Raw genomic sequence first — 23,309 nt, forward strand, 5'->3', positions numbered from 1 at the left:
GTTGATTCTTTTCGGTGTAAATAATTCTTCTCAGTTTTAACAACTGTCACACAGTGCTTCCAATGCCTTCCACAGTCATCTCTCGAATATGTTTGTATTTCTTAGTTGCCTTGTTCATTGAACTGAATTCCAGTTTTGGAAAAATATGAGACACTTAAACCGCTGTATATTTGAAGAATCTCTCGAGGACAAATTGCTTTTTCTCTCATATTCAAAAACAACATTTCCATAATGTCAGGATTGTTTTCATCACCCGGTATCACACTGAGTTTGTGCAGAACAGTAAGCTCACTTCAGAGGTGGAAAGTAACTCTGCACATTCACTCAAGTACTATTCTTAAGTACAGTTTTGGGGTACTTGAACTTTGCTTTACTAGTATTTCCATTTTATACTACTTCATACTTCTACTCCACTGCATTTCAGAGGGGGATACTGACTCTTTTTACTGCACTACATTTTTTTTTTACAGCTACAGTTAGTAGTTACTTTTCAGATTGTTATTTTTCATAATCAGTTTATAAAATATGATACACTGTTAAACAAACAGTACATGCAGTAAAGCGGCTAACATTTAGGGGCACTTCGACGATATTAAAATAATGCTTACATGTTAACGCGTCAGTAATCATTTTCCAATAATATATATGATAAATACAATATGCATAGTGATTTGCATAATGAGTACTTTTGATACTTTGTGTACATTTTGCTGCTAATACTTTACTTTTACTTGTGTAAATTTTGTAATGTGGGACTATGGAGTACTTTTATACTTTGGTATTGCTACATTTACTTAAATTAGCAAGTGGCGTATCTTTTATTTATGTTGTCACAAATACGTTGCAGTAAATTCCACACAGTATAATATTATGATATCTAATTAATCATATCACAAAGTGGTGTTTTTATATATGGATAGATAGATAGATAGATGGCCTATTTTATTTCATTTTTATTTTCAGAAAAATAGCAGCCACTTAGCTTACAAAACTTCACATAACAAACAATGCAATTAAAAATTTAAATGATATGCAATATCCAAATAGACAGAGTATAAATGTATTCATAAATCATAGTAAAAAATAAAGACTAAAGATAGACTCATAGCTATACAGCGTGCAGCAATATAGGAGACAACAGCCATAAAAAACCATAACCATTACTATCACTCTAGTGATTGCATCGGTGGGAAAAGTAATACATTTCATCTATTTACTGTGTATTGCAGATTGATTGCAGAACATATACATATATAGATATAGATCCATTCGCCTTTTGTTGTTGTTTTTCTTTTTTTTCTTTTTTCTTTCATCAAATAAATTCCGACGACAACGTGAGGTCAGATGGCGTTTATTCACATCACGCCTGTCGGTAGAGTTCGGTGCGAATGGGAAAGTTTTAACTGCGGAGCAGCCTCGATGCGAACGCTGATAAACTCGATTTCCCGCAAAATCGCAGAAAGCAAGAGCGGGTAGTATGTCATCTCCGGAGGGTAGCAGCCAATCACAGCGCTGGATTCTCTCAGCACGTCTCCCATTGGCTGACAACTGACTATTGCTCTGTTGTTCAGTACAAATTGAAGAAAACCACACCGACAATAAATTACAGCTATATAATCAAAAACTTCATCCAAAATACCCAAACCGTCTCTGACATCAAACGACATCTGTGACAGTTGAATGCGGGGGGACCTCAGACGTACGGAGGTTTGTTTTCTAGTAAACCATGCGAGCTCTGCTAGCTAACTAGCCAGCGTCTCGTCGCCTCCTCTTCATCTTCATGGGTTTCTGGTGTTGAGTCTGCCAGGCTTGTGCTGGAGGCAGCGAGGCTAACAAATTAATGCCATCAGCCAGGGTGGGTTACTTCTATTTATACCAAATATTTACCACATGCCGATTTTAAGGTTTTCGTAAATAGTAGTTAGAATAAACGTATGGATAGTACGCTGAAATACCAGACTGGCTAACATGTTAGCATTGTGCTTTTAGCCGAGCTAGCTAGCTTAACTGCTAACGCGAGTGTTTGCTAAGCTAACTTGTTGTACTGCCACCGGTTGTTGTGTAATAATTTATGTGTTAACATGTGCCGTTGTCTCTCTCGCAGAGCTCAGGTCATATTATGAGTGGGGCGAGTTGCAAAGCTAACGGCGCTGTGTACCCTGCCTCATCGGCGATGATGAACTCTGTGAAGAAGCCGAAGATGGAGCAGATTCAGGCCGACCGTGAGCTGTTCCTACAGGCCTTTGAAAGTGAGATTCCACCCCTCGTTACTTTGTAATGCAGCTTTTCTGTTTCGGTAACATGAGAAGAACTTCTCCATGCTCCCACTGAGTATTTAGACACCCGCTTAACTTTACTGTTACTTATTTTGTTTTTCAGTATCTGGTTTTGGTAGACAGGCCTCCGTAGTTTTAACTCGCTCTCCAAAGGGAGCCACAGAAAGTGTTTGTTATAACTAGACGCCTGTCGTGATAACTGTATTTAGGCAGCAATCATGAGACCGAATAACTCAATAAAGACACATGTATTGTCTGGTCAGATTTTCTTTAGTTGGTGGGTGTTTTGGCACGCCAGCTACCACCTGTTAACAACCCCATGTATTGGCATGTGTTTGTAATAATCTGGGTTAATTTCTCAGGTGCTGACATGAAGACATTGAAATTGAGAACAGACTGATGGAGGGTTGTGTCATTGTTTCTAAATTGAATGTCACAATAACACTTTTTTTCAATGTGTATATATATTCCCAGAACCCACTCAGATATACAGATTTCTCCGCACAAGGAACTTGATTGCCGTAAGTGAATTATTCAACATATCTTTTCTTGAGTATTTTTATTGATTAGCCTGCTCACTTCAATTGAGGGCTTGAATAATTTATTCTTTTTTCCCTTTTTTAGCCCATATTTTTGCACAGGACGCTCACCTTCATGTCTCACAGAAATGGTCGAACAAATACCAGGAGGTAGGAAATCTGGTGATGTGTTTTCAGTTATCATATATGAACAGGGTTCCTTGTGTTGCATATAAAGATGCACCAGGGGAATTTCAAAAGATGATTCATACATGACTTGTTTATAATCTGTCGCAGTATTAATTTTTAATTAATTTTTTGTATCCTTCCTCCCAGGAAAACATTCAAAGTGGATGATATGTTGCAGACAGTGGAGAAGATGAAGGGAGAGCAGGATTCTCCAAGGTAAACGGCTCTACAAGAATTGATGTGATTGCTTTTTATTGCTGGATAGTTTCAAAGATTAAAATACAAGATTGACTATACTGACATTATTTATGTCTTTTTAATTGTGCGTCTATTAATCCAACTACAGTGGTTGTATTGATAGATGTTGTTCATTCAACCATTCATTTTAATGGTTAAAGCACTTGATTGGAACCAATTTCACCTGTTTTTTTTGTTTTGTTTTTTTTTTTCTTTTTTTTTCATTTTGCTCTTCAGCTTGTCTTCACATCTACAGTTAACCTTCACTGGGTTCTTCCATAAGGATGGTAAGCAGGCTTTACTCTTCAAGTGCTTGTGTTTAGTATATTTGTATAAAGGGAAACTACAGAGAAAATTGGCAGAGTAAAGCACTTGTTTTACTTATAGTCGTGCTCTGGCTATCATCAGGCATTCCTGCAATAACCAGTTGTTGTAAGTGCTGTGTTGCCATGAAACCACCCAACAACAGTCAACAACTACTAGCATGCTAAACATTTGTACTGGAGCAAGTGTTTGGCTTTTTTTTTTTTTAAAGTGCAAAGATACACTCAGCAGCGATGTGGACACAATGATTGATGCTGAACTCTCTTTGTTCCAATACAGAAAAGCCATCTCAGATTTCAGAAAATGAACAAAATTCCGTGTCTTTAGAGGTGCTACTTGTCAAAGTCTGCCATAAAAAACGCAAGGTAAACCATTATTGAGCCTGTCTCTCACTTTAGCAGCAGACCGTTTCATGTGCTGTTACTTACTAGTGATTGTGTTTCGTTAAATTCTTTTTTGTGTATTTTTCTTTCAGGATGTCAGCTGCCCGATAAAGCAAGTGCCTACAGGTAAAAAGCAGGTGCCTTTGAATCCTGACAGTAACCAAACCAAGCCTGGCGCCTACCCTTCCTTACTGGTCTCCAGCAACGAGTTTGAGCCCAGCAACAGCCACATGGTGAAGTCCTATTCGCTCCTGTTCAGGGTGTCGCGCACGGGGAGGAGGGATACTAACGGTCTGGTCAACGGAGAAGCCAACGAAAACATTGGTAGGGCGTCCACATCAAAGCTTTTTGTGTTTTTGTTTTTGACATAGTACAGTTCGTATTGGGGTGAATGATTTAACAGTGAATCTTGGTTGGAGCATATGGGATGCACCAGGAGAGAGACTATGATGGCGCAGAATATGGCTGGCAAGCTGCTGGTTGTGAGGAGCCAGTCTTTCTCTGGGCGCATCATCAAAAAAAAAAAAATGTTAGCTATAACTGAAATGGTTGCTGGTTGAATGTGTTTTTTTTCCTTCTCACCCTGTTACTCTATTTTTGGTATTCTTATTTTTTGTGCACAGATGTAACAGATACTCCTAGTAGAAAGAAGAGAAGTTCATCCCATAGAGAGGAAGGAGAGACCACAGAGACATATGTTGCACAGATGACTGTCTTTGATAAGAATAGGTAAGGTTTTGTGATTTTAAGTTGTAAAACCTTGCCTCCTGGCTGTTCCTTTGATTAAACTCCTCAGTCATGGGCTCTGATTTATCCTTTGCAGGAGATTGCAGCTGCTGGACGGGGAGTACGAGGTTTCGATGCAAGGGATGGAAGACAGCCCCGTGAGCAAGAAGCAAGCCACATGGGAAACCATTCTCGATGGGAAGGTATGACGGGTTTGTAGATGTTACTGCAAGGAGAGTACAACCTCATTTGTCACATCTGACTTATGAGAACCTGTGAATTAAATACCAGATTTCTTACTTTACTTTAGCTTGACCTTGTTGTCCTCTTCACACTGCCACGTCACTGAGCCTTACACTGTGTGGCTGTCCCACAGAGACTGCCACCATTTGAGACATTTTCTCAGGGACCCACATTGCAGTTCACACTGCGGTGGACAGGTGATGCCAGCGGAAAGTCCACTGCGCCTGTCGCGAAACCCCTTGCTACGCGCAACTCGGACAGCTCCAGCCCCATGGAGACCAGGACCAGCAACCACCGAGCTGCCCTCATGAGTAAGTAAAAACCGTAGGCTACTTTGTTTTAAGACCAGGCTGATTGAGAAATGTGCTATTATGTGGAGGATTTCTATTAACATTCTTGAGCGGAACCATCAGTTTTTAGAAAATCCTTTTGTTACATGTTGAATTACATTTAATCCAATATTAAATTTAAGAGCAGGAGGTAGAAAACATCCAAAGATGATGAATGATGGGAGGGGAGATAAACAGTTTACCATTCCACCTTCTGCTCTATTAAAAGTACTTTAAAACTGTTCATAGTGAACACCCAACCAAAGATGTACTTAATGCCAGATTCTCTGAGCAAAACCGAATGGGTCATGGTTTTGGATTTTTCACCCACTGTGATATTTGTGTGGGATGGTCTATTTGTAATTGAATATGGCGAAATGCACTCTGAGTAATAATTGTTGAGTCCCTTTCAGACATGTACTTCACTCCGTAAATGCGTTGGCAACTTTACATGTTGGCGTCATGTTTGAACAAGGCCCTGAATCACTGTCCTGTAGACATCACAATGGCAATCTTACTAGCTAGGATATATTTACTTATTTTATTTTAAAATTTATATTAGTATGTAAAAATATCCAGCAAAATGCCTGCACAACATATAAGAAATGGGAATTACATGACAGTTACCTAACATCTTGTGATTTATTTTTTAACTAAAACTGAAGACCTACCTGTTTACCATGCTTTTAATAACACCCATGTTTTGGATTGTTTGCTTCCATTGTTCTTATTGTATGCTTTTGGTTGTCTCCTTTTGATTTGTTTTTACTCTGTGTGTCTATAACCTGCCTTTGGTTGTTTTTTTTGTTTTTTTTTTTAAATAGTTTTTATCATTTGTTTTCTATGTATTCTGTAAAGCACTTTGAGTTGCCTGTAGGTATGAAATGTGCTATACAAATAAATGTGCCTTGCTTTTCGTAATAAATGATTAAATTCACAAGTGAGAAGTGGGGTCGAGCTTACCTCTAGCTCTCATGGTGCATGATGGTCAGGGAAACATGTAACTGCAAAATAAGTTTATAAAATCCATCACTGATGCAACGTGTGTGAGCTTTAAACACTCTTCTCCCTTCTTATCATTACATTGCAACAATGCCATAGTTCTTCAGCAGTACTATTGTAGTGGTGGGAAGGAAATTAGGTATTTTTCGCTCCTTCTCTTGTACCAAATGCCAAATATTACACAAGCATTGGAGTTCCATCTGTAATTTGTCATGTCTTTTAAAGAGAGCCTTTAGGGAACGTTTACATAACCTGTAGAGACCTACAGAATGTTTTCATGCCAAAAAGCCATCACTTTAATGGGTAGATGAAGCCGGCAATGTTACAGATTCCATGTCTGAAAGGGACTGTAGAATTTCAAATCTTGTTTTTTATTGGAAAACGATGCACTTTCTACAGTTTTTCAAATACATGTTGAATGTATCAAACCCACAGAATTTGTTATTTGGTGATTCTCCAAGAATTAACTTCTCCGTCTGTTCCCATCAGCAGTGAAAGAGTCAGTCAGCACAGACATTCAGACGAGGAAAGAGCAGGTCCCTTGTGAGCCGCGGCAGAAGCTACGTATATTTTATCAGGTACACCACACAATAGTAAGGAATACATCTGGGCCTGGGACACTGATTTACAACAGTCCTTTGGTGAGGTGGCTGAACAACAAAATGTCTTTTTTGGGTCTACTTTTATGCAGCCATTTTTAAAAATGATTGAAATTACCGCCACATTTTGAGACCTTATTTTATTTTATTTTATTTTATTTTATTTTATTTTATTTTATTTTATTTTATTGTATTGTATTGTATTTTCTTTTATTTTATTTTATTTTATTTTATTTTATTTTAAAATTTATATTAGTATGTAAAAATATCCAGCAAAATGCCTGCACAACATATAAGAAATGGGAATTACATGACAGTTACCTAACATCTTGTGATTTATTTTTTAACTAAAACTGAAGACCTACCTGTTTACCATGCTTTTAATAACACCCATGTTTTGGATTGTTTGCTTCCATTGTTCTTATTGTATGCTTTTGGTTGTCTCCTTTTGATTTGTTTTTACTCTGTGTGTCTATAACCTGCCTTTTGGTTTTTTTTTTTGTTTGTTTTTTTTTTTTTTTAAATAGTTTTTATCATTTGTTTTCTATGTATTCTGTAAAGCACTTTGAGTTGCCTGTAGGTATGAAATGTGCTATACAAATAAATGTGCCTTGCTTTTCGTAATAAATGATTAAATTCACAAGTGAGAAGTGGGTCGAGCTTACCTCTAGCTCTCATGGTGCATGATGGTCAGGGAAACATGTAACTGCAAAATAAGTTTATAAAATCCATCACTGATGCAACGTGTGTGAGCTTTAAACACTCTTCTCCCTTCTTATCATTACATTGCAACAATGCCATAGTTCTTCAGCAGTACTATTGTAGTGGTGGGAAGGAAATTAGGTATTTTTCGCTCCTTCTCTTGTACCAAATGCCAAATATTACACAAGCATTGGAGTTCCATCTGTAATTTGTCATGTCTTTTAAAGAGAGCCTTTAGGGAACGTTTACATAACCTGTAGAGACCTACAGAATGTTTTCATGCCAAAAAGCCATCACTTTAATGGGTAGATGAAGCCGGCAATGTTACAGATTCCATGTCTGAAAGGGACTGTAGAATTTCAAATCTTGTTTTTTATTGGAAAACGATGCACTTTCTACAGTTTTTCAAATACATGTTGAATGTATCAAACCCACAGAATTTGTTATTTGGTGATTCTCCAAGAATTAACTTCTCCGTCTGTTCCCATCAGCAGTGAAAGAGTCAGTCAGCACAGACATTCAGACGAGGAAAGAGCAGGTCCCTTGTGAGCCGCGGCAGAAGCTACGTATATTTTATCAGGTACACCACACAATAGTAAGGAATACATCTGGGCCTGGGACACTGATTTACAACAGTCCTTTGGTGAGGTGGCTGAACAACAAAATGTCTTTTTTGGGTCTACTTTTATGCAGCCATTTTTAAAAATGATTGAAATTACCGCCACATTTTGAGACCTTATTTTATTTTATTTTATTTTATTTTATTTTATTTTATTTTATTTTATTGTATTGTATTGTATTGTATTTTCTTTATTTCTTTATTTATTTTATTTTAAATTAATTTTTTTAGAAGAATTTTACTGATTTATAATTTTTCATCATAATCATAGCTTACACTATGAACTGTATTGACCCTGTTAGGGTTCGGATACCAAATGTGACAGTACCTCTGAAGATATGCAACACAGTTAGAATCACCCATTTACATTTGCTGTCGGGTGACCTTCTCTGGTTCACCTTGTAGTTACTAATGCAATCTGTTCTTGCTCAGTTCTTGTACAACAATAACACACGGCAGCAGACAGAGGCAAGAGATGATCTTCACTGTCCCTGGTGTACACTCAACTGCAGCAAACTCTACAGCCTGCTCAAACACCTCAAACTCTCCCACTCCCGCTTCATCTTCAGCTACGTGGTAAGGAGCACGGTTTGTGAGCGAAGAGAGTGAGTTTGTGTGGTTGGGCTCTATATGTAAGACACCACCTGATTTCAAACAATTTTGAAGTCTGTCTGTAACATAACCAAAGATGCTGTGCTGCAGCTCTTGCCTGCAAAGCTTGTTCGCTTATAAAGCCACAGCTCCGTAACAAACATGGACAGCTTGGTGGAGGCATGGTGGAAAAAAATTAGGGGTCTTCAGAGCGGCCGTCGTTTATTGTTTAGATGGCACTGCACATGCTGACGAACGGGGTTCTGTGTTTTGCACTGCTTTGCGAAAGGATGGCCTGAAATGAATGAATAAACTTAGCAACAAGTACATTGCAATGAAAAAATGCAGCAATATGGCTATTTTTAATGTGTATTGTATTGCACAGATGCTGAAGCTATACCAGGCTGTGACTAAACCACTCTTGTTAGTAGGATAAATACATTTCTGGTTGTGATTTTTCTTTTTTTTGATGATAACAATCAATGTATCACCACCAGCCTTATACTTTAAATGCGCAAAGTACATCTGTGTTGAGAAAAATTAATATTCGGGCTGGAATTGAAAGATACTCAGTATTACATGACTCCTGTCAGGATTGGAGCAAAAAAACATAACCAGATTGTGAGTTACGTTTAAGATGGTTTTGGGGAAAGGCAAGGCTGTGTTGTGGCAGACATGTTACAGGTGCAGGGTTTTCTTTTGGATGACAAGGTAAGATGCTTGAATTAGAGACAGACCTAACAATGTAATGGCACTGTGGCAAAAGAGTTTTCTAATATGTGCAGTAGAATATAGTGGTAAATGATGCCATTTCCTTGTCAACTTTATATACAAATTTAAATAATTACATTATTCCTTCAAGTCAGCTAACTTTCAAGGGTTCACTCTGAGGGCCTTTCCACACAGATGTGTTACTTGAAAGAAACAGTTTTGAGCTCATATTTCAGAGGAAGAAAGCGGCTTTTAGCTTTCAGACCTGTTGGGAATCATGTCGGAAAACACCTGGCCATCTTTTGTCACACAGTGCGAAGAGAAAATGTTAAGTAGTTCAGCTTTTAGAAGATGCAGTTCAAATCATCTGTCACACCACAAAGGGCAAGTCATGTTTAACAAATGGTCTAGGACAACTAGTCTATTCCCACCTATTTTGTAATTACAGAGCCAGTTTCTACTCGTTCTCAATTTGTTGCTTTCCCTCCCCTACCCCTCTGATGCTTGTAGCGTCCTTGGAGAACCTTGCACCTCTCTGTCTGAACAGACACTTTTATTCAAAGCACGTTATGACTTACCCTTTTGAGAAATCACATTTTTTAACCTTGAGTTAGTGCCAGGTTGAGCAGATCCAGGCCCTCTGTTTTCGCTGAATACAATTTCCTGTAAAATTTCATTCATCTTTTTTTTTTCCTTCTGCAGCCTGACCCCAAAGGGGCAAGGATAGACGTGTCCATCAATGAGTGTTATGACGGCTCATATGTTGGCAACCCTCAGGACATCCACAGCCAACCGGGCTTTGCTTTCAGCCGCAACGGTCCGGTCAAGAGGACTGCTGTCACTCACATACTGGTTTGCAGGTAAAAACACATGTGACCTTCGTTCAGCAGCAGTTTTCATGTTCAAAGTCAGCACATGTCAGAAAATGTAATTAGCTTATTTTAACAGTTTAATTGGCCTTTCATTCAGTTTAGCCTAGTGAAGAATTGGTAATCAGTTCAAATTACTTTAATGAACTGATCGTGAGCAGTGAGCTGGGTTAAAACAGATGAAGCAAGAACTGTTTGAGGCATTTGGCAAGAAAGCGACCCAGCAGGTTTCTACTGGTGTGGAAATAAAAAAACAAGTGTGGAAAATAAAAGCATGAAAGCTCACGTTGTGGAGAGAGAGAGAGAGAGAGAGAGAGAGAGGCTTAGTGGCATGTTTTTTCTAAGACTTAAGTGAGTGATCTGGTAGTTTAATGGCGCAAAGTAGGTTGCATTTTAAAACAATTTTTGAAGCATTACTCAGATTCATGTTAGTTATTATATATAGCATATTCATGCGGAGTGAGTGTGTGTGAGAAGCACTGAAAATAAATGTGACACATGCTAGAATATTACCAAAAAAAAATGAAAAGGCCAGTACTGAGGTAATTGAAGTGTCAGTGTATATGTAATATCTAAAAAATGAGAATATGAAGATTTGAAATTCCAACGTACATAGTGTATATGCAGGACTTGTTTTCTCCCCCTTCCGCTAGGCCCAAGAGGACCAAACCAAGTCTGTCAGAGTTCCTGGAGTCTGAGGACGGAGAGTTGGAGCAGCAGAGGACCTACGTCAGCGGACACAACCGCCTCTACTTCCACAGTGACAGCTGCATGCCCCTGCGGCCCCAGGAGATGGATGTGGACAGCGAGGATGAGAGAGATCCAGAGTGGCTCAGAGAGAAGACTGCCACGGTGAGAAGCCGTTACTTGAGTCACTTTGACTGGTTTCACCGTTGAGTAAAAATGAAGCACCATTTAAGGAGACACCCTTTAAGGGTCCAGAAAGTTGCCAAACAGGAAATTTCTCATGTTATCCCACCTATTTGAAGCAGCAGCTATGCAAGTAACAAACAGCCCAGTAATGATATCTACTAAATGAAAATTGTGTAATGAAATTTGACTGAAGTTGGGAAACTGACAGACAGGAAAAAAAACAATTGTGTGCAAGTGTTTCTAAGGGGCCTAGAGAAAATTTTAAGAGGAGGGGAAAAACGTAAAAATAAAGCTTTGATATACTGATTTTGGTTTTGGATCACCATGGCAACAAAGACTCAAAGCATTTGGGTCGTGCCTGTTCCCCATAAATTACTTAAGTTTCTCAGAGGAAAAACTGTTGCCGACACTCTACGCATCTTCAGCTTGTTCTTACACCCATACACAACAATTTTATCCCTTGAGCATTGATCTCCTGAGCCTGCTAATATTACATGCTTTAGAATAAGTCTCTATCACTTTTAGTATCACGACAGACAGAACATGCCTAAAATGAAATGATCACCATCAAAACTGTTCCTGCTCTCAAAACCAACCTTCATTACAATCTGTTCACAAGTATTGGAACCTAACCTAACCTAACATTACAGCAAAGATTCATACGGCATCAAACAGGTATCATAACTTGTCATTTTCTGCTTACAGCAACTGGATGAGTTCACAGATGTCAATGAGGGAGAGAAGGAGGTGATGAAGCTGTGGAACCTGCATGTCATGAAGCATGGGTATGTTCTACATAGCAGTACTGAGAAGTGGTAGACGTTCCTGGATCCTCCATATAGTAGTATTATATTTAAACAATTTATTGATTGTGTAATGTGCATATTCATGTGGTTTTACTTTGATTCTATTCTGATTGGTAACTTGCCCTAAACTCTGAAGAGAATATCTTGAATTTTGTTGCTATGTGAATCTATTGTCAATTATTGATTTTAAATGGTGTTCATACAGGGTCACTACAAATTAAAACAAATCAAGAACATTTAGAAATGCGATTATATTCAATTTAGTCAGTTATACAGTAGTATACTGTAGCCGTACATTTTCAGTTGTATATGTTGTACAGCCACTCTTGTCCCATCTATCTATGGAAATGCACAAATCTAAGCTCCTCTGTCCTCCATTTTCCCTACAGTTTCATAGCAGACAACCAGATGAATCAGGCAATCATGCTTTTCGTGGAAAACCGTGGTGCTCACATCATCCGCCGCAACCTCTGCCGCAACTTCCTCCTGCATCTAGTCAGCATGCATGACTTCAACCTAATGAGCACAGCCACCATTGACCGTGCCATGGCCCGTCTGCGGCAGATCCAGGAAGAGCTGCCGGAGACTGAGGAGGAGCAGCAGGACCAGACTCTGGTATCAGCAGGAGCCTGCAACGGCAATGCCGTCACCTCCAGTGGGGGAAAGCAGGGCAAGAGGACAAAAAGCGCGCTAACAGACTGATGCAGGCTGGATGGATGGAACAATGATTGTCTATGGTTTTTCTTTTTTTTTTTTCCTTTTTTTCTTTTTTTTTTTTCCTTCTTCTTCTTCTTCTTCTCCTTAAGTGAACATTACCAACCCTTTGGTGCTTAGATAGGTGGGAGAACTGGTCAGTGGAGGATCTGACCTAAAGCCGACCAGTATACAAGGTAAACAAGTTTTTTGGAACTTGAGAACTGAACCAAATATGAACAATATAAAAGTGAATCACCCACAGCTACAGAAACCAGGAATTTGAGGACTGGATGATGTAAGTTGAACCTACTTAATATGCATTTTGTAGGAGCCACTGGAGTATCTGTGTTGGAGTGAGAGAGTGAACAAACAGAATCTTCTAACGTGGCACGACTGCCTTTGGTATGTCCTTGTTAGAGACAACTGTATTGAGACTACAGTTAAAACTGTACTGGCAACATTGTCACCCTTGATTATTTGTACACATACACAATAACCTTGTTGAAAATTGATCATTTTAGCTGATTATTTTAGCACTTGGTGTTTTTGTATTTAGAAAGCTTACCTTGAAACTGTAATATTTTTTTTTTTTTTTTTTTTTTTTTAATCACGCTGCACCAAATGTGAATGCAGCTTTTCCACTGTCATCAGTGGAGAAACGGTAGTGGGTTTGACTTCACTGTTGTGAATAACATTTAATTTGAAGGGTTATACTGTTAAGAGAACATCACAGTAAAAAAAAAAAAAAAAAAAATCTACACTTGGCATCAATGTCTAGAGTTTATAAAGCCTGTAAAGCTTGTGTTAGGACCCCCAGATGGATTGTGGGTTTTGCTGGTAGGTTGCCATGACGACAATAGTGTTATACAGTAAGCTTGGATCCTGGACAAGAGAATAAATTCAGATTTTGGGTCCAAGCTAAACTCCTACTTCATCACCCCTAAGCCTTTTGGCCTACATTGATAATAGCTCAAGGAAAGCCAGGGAAACGAACTTTTCTGAATATTTTCTTTTTCCTAAGACTTACTGAAAAAACCAGCAGCACATTACCCCGTGTAAGGTGTAAAGTGCATAGCATTAAAGATATAAAAGTCAGCAGTTTTCTGATGATACAGGCACCTGTAGTTTCTTTTCACATTGAGGTTTGAACGTTTTTTCTAAAACATGGCTTCTGAGTATCAGTAGCTGATTGACAGAAATGTGTGTACATGTGATCACATCAAATGTTTAGCTCTGTGCCCTTGTCTGACTCCGATGATAAACAGATTGCAGTTCTTCTCACAAAGCAATATGCTGTTTATTGGATGGTTGGTTTTCAGGTCCAAATCAGTTGTCTGTCGTTAGGTGCAGTTTATGCCAAAGGGGAATATTTTCATCGGTCTCTTAGTTCTGTGTTTTTTTTTTTTTTTTTTTGTTTGTTTTTTTTTTAGTATCTTTTTTTCTTCATTCCATAACCAGTTTTTAAAAAATCAGTAGTTGTATTTTGTAGTGTGCACATAAAAATGCGATCATCACCATTCATTATTTCATCAGACTTCCCTTGTGGACAACCAAATTAACAATATTTTTTTATTTTTTTCCTCCCTCCACTATTCATAAAGGGTTTCTGTATTCATCTGGAAAAAGGGAGACATATTCACCATTATTGTCAAAACACCCTGTTAAAAATCGTGAACTGTACACTCTGGCTAAGGGGATTTTTATATTTAAAGAAATAAAATACATTTGACCGTATTTATGGTCGATTTTGGACATTAACCATCATTACGCTCTCTCTGTTGTGGTCTCTGCCTCACGATTTCAGTCGCATAATAACCCAATCTGAATAATACCATTCCCTCCAGACTAAAACCTCTGGTTATAAATTACATATAAACAATTCATGCAACAAAAGGTTATCAATATTTCATATGTAGAATGAAACATATTTTTCAGTGAAGATGGTTAAAGGTTGAAGAAATGGCCAGCTGCAGGTTATGCTATAGGTCTTTTTGGTTGACAAAGTCAAGACCACCAAAGCAGTTTGCTGCCTGTCAACAGAACAACCTCAGCTCGAAACTCACTCTTTCTGGGGCTTTTGACTACATCGCCCTGTCCTCATCACCAGATCGAGCTTGCTCAGTTTGATTGAGCAGGCGTATTTAATTAGGCGGTAATTATGCAGAGGTTTCAGTGAAGTCGTTCTGTATATTGAAAGGTGAACTCAGTGTGAAGGTTCATCATTACAGTGGCTCATAACTGGTCTTAATGAGCTTTCTGTACTCAAGATCATTTTTGCATTTAAAATGTATGTCAACATAAGGCGTTCTGGAAGATGAATTCGTTGCTAACTGGAGTTTTGGTTTCTACCTATGTCCCCTAGATACTCACTAGAGACATGCTGAGTGTAGAACTTGCAAACTTCCCAAACACACAGTGTCTGGGAAGGTCGATCACTAGCAGAGATATAAGCTGATAATGTACATGGTAGTGGACACCTCAGAGTTTCGTCTTTAACATGGGAAAGCATCGTCTTGGCCTAAGCTGGTTCTCCATGTGACCTCAATGACATGCTGCTCAGGTAGGATATCCCCTCTGTCTATGTTGATGGGTAGGACCATCCGGCTGGAAGGACAAAAAAAACATGTTCACCATTCTTGAGTGAGAACACTGAAAGCAAACAGTGTTTGACACACCTGGATTCACTGAATTTATGCCATCAATACAGTGTGATGTGTCTGTCCTCTCCAAGCCTGGATTACCACCTAAGCAAAGTGGGCAACTGTGCAGGGGCCCCAAAAGCCCTAGATTTATTCAATATCTTTTGGGTTAACACAATTTGATTGATTGCAAATTTGTTGGAGATTTGCACCACTGAAGTAAAATACTAATTATGACTTGTGGCCTTGTCTTGTAGAGGGACTCTGAGTCAAAGTCTAGCTTTATGACCAGAACTGTTTTAGTTTATATTGAACTCATTTTGTTGTACAGTTCTGTTTTATAAAACTACAATTTTTCAGTTTAACACGAAACCTTGGCCAAGGTAGAATGATTACATCATAGAAGTACTGTAAGGCTACAACCAATAATTATTTTCATTATCAATCCATTTGACAATTCTTTTCTTTAATAGCTGAGTGGCTGTTTGGTGTATGAAATGTCAGAAAATAAAGAAAAAATGGCAATTTTATTCCCTGAAGCCCAAATGAACATATTCAAATGTCTTTTTTTTTTTGTTTGTTTTGTTTTTTTGTTGGACCACCAGTCAAAAACCCCCAAATTTTGAGTTTACTTTCATAAAAAAAACCAGGAAAGCAGCAAATATTCACAAAACCAATTACAAGGTTATTGAGAGAAGAACAACAAATCCTGACACTGGAGAAGCTGGTATGTGAGGATTTTTGGCATTTCTGCATAAAAAAAAACAACTTATCAATTAATTATCAAACTTGTTGCAAATTGATTTTCCAATCGATTAATCAACTAATCACTTCAGTCCTAGAGTACTGGTTGGTGTCTGGGTGCCTGGAGAAATCAGTTCAGTTCACATGCTAAACTGTACGGGAGATCATCTGTGTAGTTTGTCCGATTATATACGATCTTGGGCCACACCAAAACCTCCCCGCGCACGTTTTTGACGTCGTTCCACAGCGGTTGGGACGTTTTCCACGCGATGGAAACCGTTAGAGTTCGAAGTTGTCGGGTTTTTTTTTTTTTTTTATTAATTTATCCTTAGCCTTTACCTTTTTATACTTGAAATAATTTGGCGAAAACACTTGACTAGCTAGCTGGCTCCGTGAAAAAAAAAAAAAAAAAGTCAGTTTAGTTTAGCGTATTTAAAGTTAACGTCGCATACAAATTGGCGTCACGACTACATCATGCATGACAGCCGAGCGCCAAAGTCAAAATGCATCCGGACAGTGTCTGAATTTGGATTTGCTTTGCCGTGCGAAGCGAACTCAAACGGGGCACAAACTGTGAGGATACAGCGGGTCCGAGCAAAGACCCAGCACAAACCACCGAGGTGACAACGTTCGTGTCGTCGGAGTCGAGCCGCTCCAATGCTGAAACATCACCGGAGGGAGATTCAGCCTCCCTGGCTGCGAAAGACAAACACGGCTCAAATGCTGCCGCTGCAGGCTTCCCCGAAAGAAAAGCTCGACCACCGCAGGGGCAGCGCAGCAAGATGTCCTGCGCAAAAGGAGATTAATATTGCGCCCATTTTCTTACGTACACCACGGCAGAAGACGAGTAAGGCGAGCGGCGATGAGAAGCTGCGAAAGCCACTGGCTTCCCCTCAGAGCGAGGGTTGGCGAAGGGTGAAAAGTCAGCATCGGTTACCGACCGAGACAAAGGGGTTTGTTCCGTCTACTCGGAGAGGGCGGCTGTCACCCTCAACTCTGCACAGCTGCCTAGAAGAAATCCAAACGTCTAATCCGGCGTTTCCAGTCCAGACAGTGTTCGGCGCTTTGCAGAAGAAAGCGGGTGGAAGACTGCAGGATTCCGGACCCTCGGGTGAGACCGAGCAGCGGCTTGTAAACGGCGCGACTGTCCGCGCATTGCGTTCACCCAAAATGCTCCCGTCCAAAGCAGGGGACTCCCCACAGAAGCACCTCAAAGAGAAGAGGAAGCGAGGAGATGAGGGCTCCGAGCGGGAGTCCAAGCGCCCGAGGTGTAGTCCCACTGCACAGGGTGTCGTCGGTAGGGATCGGTGTCCCCTGTCAGCACCGGGCGTCCGGGACAGTACCGTCCTCCCCGTGACGAGGCGGCCAGGGAGCAGGAAGCTGAGTCGCACTCACAGACTGCGGCAGCAGAGCGGGAGCCGCCGCGAGCCGAACTCGGGAGGCACCGATGGCGTGGAATGTTCCGGCCAGTCGCCCATGCCCCGTGGTACTCTCCACGGAGGTAGACCTTCTCAGACACCGACGCGCTTGTAGTCCCAAGGCCTGTTTTGGTCACATTTTAATGACAGAAAATGAACTTTTCTTTCCTTTTGTCCAAGAATGCAGTTTGGGGGATACTCTCTGGACAGACAAGTACAGCCCTGGGCATTCAAGTGAAGTCGTCGGCAACTCTGTCTCAGTGAATAAACTCCACAGGTGAGTTTTCTTCACTAGCTTCCTAACCCCTTCACCGATATGTTGGACTTGAAATCAGAGTGAGCACACGCTTTTCTCTTCATTTTGGTCTGGGATTCAGTTGGTTGAGGAAATGGAAACTGAGAGCTGACTGTGATGAGAGGAGAAACATGGAGGAAAGGAAAGATAAAGACAACAGCAATGGTAAGCCTTTATATCTCCACTCAGGGTCAAATTTTTAATGTGGGTTCCAGTGAGCCATGACCAAATGTTTGTCACAGGCCTGCTTATTTTTGTGTATTCACATGCGAGGATTTCCGTGTGTGGGATTTTTTTTTTTTTTGGCTGGGAAAGTAGTGACTGTGCTTCTGTGCAGACTCGTGGGACTGTGGAGACTTCCAAGGTGAGGCTGGGGCAGAAGGCGACAGAGAGGATCCACTGTGTAACGCCATGCTGATAACGGGACCTCCGGGTGTGGGGAAGACTGCCGCGGTGTATGCCTGCGCACAGGAGCTTGGGTTCAAGGTTGGAATTTATGAAAAGGTCCAATATCTTTCAATACGTGCCGCCAAAAGGTGTCAATTGCATCCATTTTTATATCTTAAAAAAAAAACCCATCATTTCCACCAAACACTGATTGTTGTTGGGGTGAAAAGTCTCAGTATTAACTCAGCACTGAGAACAATAATGTAATAACAGAAGCATGATTACACATGTCAAATCTAATCCAATCTGTTCCTTGAAACAACCCCTTAAAATGAACAGATTAATGAATTCCCATAGATAACCAGTTTGTCTTTAGCTGTAGAAACTGCATCACTGTCAGGTTTTAATCACAAATTTACACGAGAAAGTTGACACACATAACCCTAACCTACAATAATGAAAAACTGTTTGAAAAAGCTCACACAGATACTCATGGAGAGGCTCGCCAGTAATACCTTAACTCATGTAATTGAAAAATAATGTTTTAGACAACTGTTATTAAAAAGCTATTTGGCAAAATAGTTTTCAGTCAGCGGCACAACTCTTCTACATGCGGTCTAAAATTATTATGTCCACAGCGTCTACACCACAGACGGCCTGACAAAATCATTCATAAATTAAAGTTTCCAATAGGTCATATGGCTGCATACTCCTACTAAACATCTCAGATATCCAGTTCACCCGGGCATAAAAACAAACATGCATTTTCTTCTCTTTGTAAGCTCCAGCTCCAATTCTTTTCTATTTCGAGACTGTGAGATGAAACCATGGATTTGTTATGTGCTCCCCTGCTGCCATCCCCTTCTCTTTCTCCTGGCCTCTGAGGACATGTTTTCCGTTCCACACAAGTATGTTACTCAAAGACGAGCAGCTTACTTATATTCCGATCTGTGCTCATGCTCCTGTGGCTGATTGAAATGATGCCCTCTTGTCACTGTTACCTGACTCTTTTGCCTCAGAAGAAGATCAAGAATTTGAGATAAGTCACAAAAATCAACAACTATGACCCTGGTTATTCTAAATGAAATCACGTAAAAAGGACACATTTAAGATGAAACTGTTGTTGTATTGATATTTTGTGGCCCTTACTAGGATCAAATCACATGAGTTACACCAGATTTTAGACTGCTTTCATGACAAGTAATCATCTGGACGTCATACTTAACCAAGAGCAATCATCATTTCATTTTTCCTCTCCTTTTCAATCAAAGGTGTTTGAGGTGAACTGCTCCTCACAGCGCAGTGGCCGCCATGTTCTGTCCCAGCTGAAGGAGGCTACCCAGTCCCACCTAGTGGAGGCGTCGGGCAAGGACCCGCTGAAACCAACTTACTTCAACAACTACAACGCCAGCAGCTGCGCTGCTAAACCTGAGGCTTTACCTGGTAGGAGATGACCGATAAAGGGCAGGGTCATCATTAAAATTTGAACAACGATACAAAATCTCTTACTTACTTACCGACTTACTTAAACAAGCCTGCAACAATGATTGTGTTGTGAAAAAAGTTAAAAGCCTCATAGTGTCAAGTTTACGTAGGGTTTAAATATATATCTGTAGACAGTAATGGAGCACCCCGTGATCTTGTAACATTTTTTACAGGCATTTGTATTCTTTTTTTTTTTTTTTTTTTTTTAACAGGAAAAACAGTGCCTCCTAAAAATGTCATCTCTACCTCAAAAAAGAGGAGAGCACAGAACTTTGGCCGCTCTACTCGCAAAGGAAAAGCTAATCCAGCCACAGTCACGCTGGCCAGCTACTTTAAGATGAAGGCCAAAGCAGATCACTTACACTTTCGTGGCCTGTCGCCATCTGAGAAACCAGACAGTAAGAAATTGGGTTTCTCATCACCCGGCTGTGATCAAACAGCGCCACGGAGCAAAAAGACAGCCACATCACTCATTCTGTTTGAAGAGGTAAACCGTGGAAACGCGACACTGTAAGACCTTTAATTTAATGGATATGAAGCTGCTCGTAACCCATCTTTGGTCTGGGCTGATCCGTCTGCTCCCACAGGTTGATGTCATATTTGACGACGATGTAGGTTTCCTCGCAGCCATCAAGACTTTCATGACAACCACTAAAAGACCAGTCATTCTGACCACCAATGGTAAACACACACACACACGCTGTGTAATTTTGAATAGAGCAGTTCTGAAGACCGGCTGTGATGCAAAATACATGCCCTCTTTAGATCCCTTGTTCAGAGAGCGATTCAACGGCAGCTTGGGGGAAATCATTTTCAAAACCCCACCAGTGGTAAGTCAAACTTTTCTTTCCGGATTCTTGTGCAACTTCAGTGTGAAATGCATGCTTGTTCCCTGATGTAGTTCCACACTTTCCGTGTATGTTTGTGCCCCCCCCAAAAAAAACCCTCTGCTGGCTGCTCAGTGTACTATTATAGGCTCCCCACACATGCAGAATCATTAGAGCAAATATGATAAAAAAAATGACCCGCTTTGTCATGAACCTACTCCATCTGTTCCAAGGCGAATGTCTGTAGCTACGTGCAGCTGGTGTGTTTGGCTGAGAATCTGCGACCGGAGTTGGATGATGTCCGCAGCCTCCTCAGACTCACCTGTGGTGACGTCAGACGCTGCCTGCTGCAGCTGCAGTTCTGGGTGGACAGCGGTGGAGGCTTGCCCAAGGAGCCTACTCCCATACACTGTATGTTACTTTAAATATATCACAATCAGGCCCACTTTATGGGCACAGATTTTGTCACCAAAAAAAAACTTTAAATACCAGTAAAGATAAGCAGGAGTTTTTTTCCATTTCCCAATCTAGACTCATGTGCTGCTGAAGGGGGAGACAGTTTAGGCTCCAGTCTTCCCCCATGTGACACAGGCTGCACTGCCAGCATGCTCGGCCTCCACCCTGTCAACCAAAACCAACTGTTGGACCTCCTAAAGGCAAGTATTCCTTTCTCTACATAAGGTTCATAAGCTTTTCTCCAAAGAAAAATGCACTTTGTCAGTAATTAGTCTTTCATTCCTCTGTGTCAGCACTGGTCTGAAACAGACTCGAACAAGCTCCTGAGGCTCCTAGCTGAGAGCTGGAAAGGAGGTGTGCCTCTTCTCTACACCAACCTGGATCTCCTTCTACCCATTGGCGCCAAGGAAACTTCAGCGCACTACCCGGACAAGGAGACTCGTTCCGTGCTGCAGAGCGAGCTGGCGCCCTCTGACACTGATCCTCACTTCCAGCGGCTCAATCGCAATGTCAGTCCAAAGGCGCCAGCGACCAACTGCAAATGCGTTAGGAATATCTCCAGGCTTAGTAGAAGGAAATATATGGCAACAGTGTTCGACACCACGTCATCTTCCACTTGGACCCACAAACCTCAAAGAACCTCATTATCATTAAAGGGGGCTCATTCAAGACTCCCTAGTTCAAGCGAATCGACTGAACAAATAGCAACCAAAGTGGAAACCGACTGCTTAGACGCCCTGGCTGACTTCTTTGACCTCATGTCGTACCTTGACGTCACACTGCCGGCTACAGCACTGCTCGTTTCAGGCTCATGTAGACCTGAGGCTTTTGTCTGGACAGGAGCAGGGATAAGGGACGGCTTGTTGGATGAGATGAGCGAGGAGGAGGGCAGGAGCTGGAGCCAGGAGAGGATGTTGGAAATTCAGGCTGCTGCTGAAGGCTTGGGGTGTCACAGATGCTGGCGGCGAGTACGTGAGGCGTGGACTGAAGCCCAAAAACACAGACAGGAAGTGGAAGAAAAAAAGTGGGAGAGGCTGGTGGAGAGACTGACATTCCCCGCCTCTCCCAAAACACAGAGCCTCAGATTTAGTTTTCAACCTCTGTGTGCACCAAGGTGAGGCTCAACTCCTGAATACTGATTCAGATTGTTTACTCTCTGGTATTTCAGTTTGGAAGATGACCGATATGGGTTTCGTGCCCTGTGTTCACTTAAGCTGTCCTTTCATAAGCTTCCTTTAATCATTTGAATGTCAGATTTTCAGGGGATAAGTCATGTGGACGCATTAAGATGCTATGTTTTTAATAAAATATATGACCATGTGTTTTCCATCCATGCTTTTTTTTTGTTATCTTCAAAAACATTATTCGTTTACTTTGATTTTTCCCGTAATCTGGAAGGGCCAAAACAAAAATGTCTGCTTTTCGACCACGTTATATTTGTGCCTCTCCCTCCAGTGTGTCCCAGAGGAGGTACGAGCTGAGCAGGACGGTGCTCAGCAGTAAATCCTTCAGCCTGCTGGGGAACAGACAAGCTGTCAGTGTCGACTACGTTCCGGCCCTCCGCTCCATCTGTCGCTTTCACAGAGCACAGCAACAGAAAGAGGAGCCGGTCGGGTGAGCCAGATACAACACAGCTTTAAATTCACTTTCACTTCAGGAGGTCTACAGTCTCCTGTACAAATAGTCAATATTTCACACTTAACGGGCTATTACGAATACATTAAAATCCAGTTTGATTTCCATTGTAATGATGCCTGTAACACCAGAGTTGTTAGCGTGACAATGGAAGGCAGATGATGGCAGCTGTATCTTATGCTCCACTGCTTCCTTACGTAATTACATTTTTTTTTTTTTTTAAGACAAGTAGTGTAATCAGTTAGGTCTTCAATTTGAATCACTGCTGGATTAAATCATGTTAGTTACATACACAGTACTATACATCAATTTGACTATTTAATGTGATAATATACGGCCAAATAATTACTTATGTTTTTGCAGCCAAAATTTAAATGATTTATCCCCCGCAACAGGTGTCTGAACTACCTCGGCAGCAGAGACCTGGGCCTGTCAAAGTCAACTCTTCAACTCCTGGCAGAAGATTTCTCTTAGAGAAAAATCTGGAAAGACTACCTCACCTTATGAATACTGAATACTGTTAATCAAATGAAGTTTACACACTTGAGATGGGAAATCCCGTTTTATTCGTATGTAAATGCAACCATGAAGAGTAAATAAAAGTTATTTTTGTAAATTAGCATGATCTTATAAAATTCTTTTAGGGGTCTCCCTTTTTAAAGAACGAAAAGCATTTTGACTGTTCACATACAGACATGGGTTGCTGATGAGAAACATAATATTGCTAAAC

At 40.6% G+C, this 23,309-nt stretch overlaps 2 protein-coding genes across 2 annotated transcripts; both read left to right on the forward strand.

Annotated features, from left to right (window-relative positions):
• Positions 1 to 1,507: 1,507 nt before the first annotated feature.
• suz12b (SUZ12 polycomb repressive complex 2 subunit b) lies at positions 1,508 to 12,722 on the forward strand. The gene is made up of 17 exons (XM_040145057.1): positions 1,508 to 1,855; positions 2,105 to 2,249; positions 2,751 to 2,797; positions 2,901 to 2,965; positions 3,131 to 3,199; positions 3,458 to 3,507; positions 3,824 to 3,909; positions 4,020 to 4,251; positions 4,551 to 4,656; positions 4,751 to 4,856; positions 5,030 to 5,207; positions 6,717 to 6,805; positions 8,580 to 8,723; positions 10,152 to 10,309; positions 10,972 to 11,170; positions 11,897 to 11,976; positions 12,387 to 12,722. Exons 1-17 carry the CDS (start codon positions 1,841 to 1,843, stop codon positions 12,697 to 12,699), a joined length of 2,082 nt encoding a protein of 693 aa, XP_040000991.1. The 5' UTR covers positions 1,508 to 1,840; the 3' UTR covers positions 12,700 to 12,722.
• A 3,819-nt stretch (positions 12,723 to 16,541) lies between these two features.
• On the forward strand, positions 16,542 to 23,299 carry atad5b (ATPase family AAA domain containing 5b). The gene is made up of 13 exons (XM_040147515.1): positions 16,542 to 17,577; positions 17,675 to 17,771; positions 17,872 to 17,954; positions 18,127 to 18,275; positions 19,448 to 19,619; positions 19,874 to 20,148; positions 20,249 to 20,342; positions 20,427 to 20,491; positions 20,722 to 20,899; positions 21,020 to 21,144; positions 21,238 to 22,058; positions 22,400 to 22,558; positions 22,975 to 23,299. Exons 1-13 carry the CDS (start codon positions 16,734 to 16,736, stop codon positions 23,051 to 23,053), a joined length of 3,141 nt encoding a protein of 1,046 aa, XP_040003449.1. The 5' UTR covers positions 16,542 to 16,733; the 3' UTR covers positions 23,054 to 23,299.
• The last annotated feature ends 10 nt before the right edge of the window (positions 23,300 to 23,309 follow it).

The sequence above is a fragment of the Xiphias gladius genome, chromosome 15 (assembly GCF_016859285.1).
Source record: "Xiphias gladius isolate SHS-SW01 ecotype Sanya breed wild chromosome 15, ASM1685928v1, whole genome shotgun sequence".
NCBI lineage: Eukaryota > Metazoa > Chordata > Actinopteri > Istiophoriformes > Xiphiidae > Xiphias > Xiphias gladius.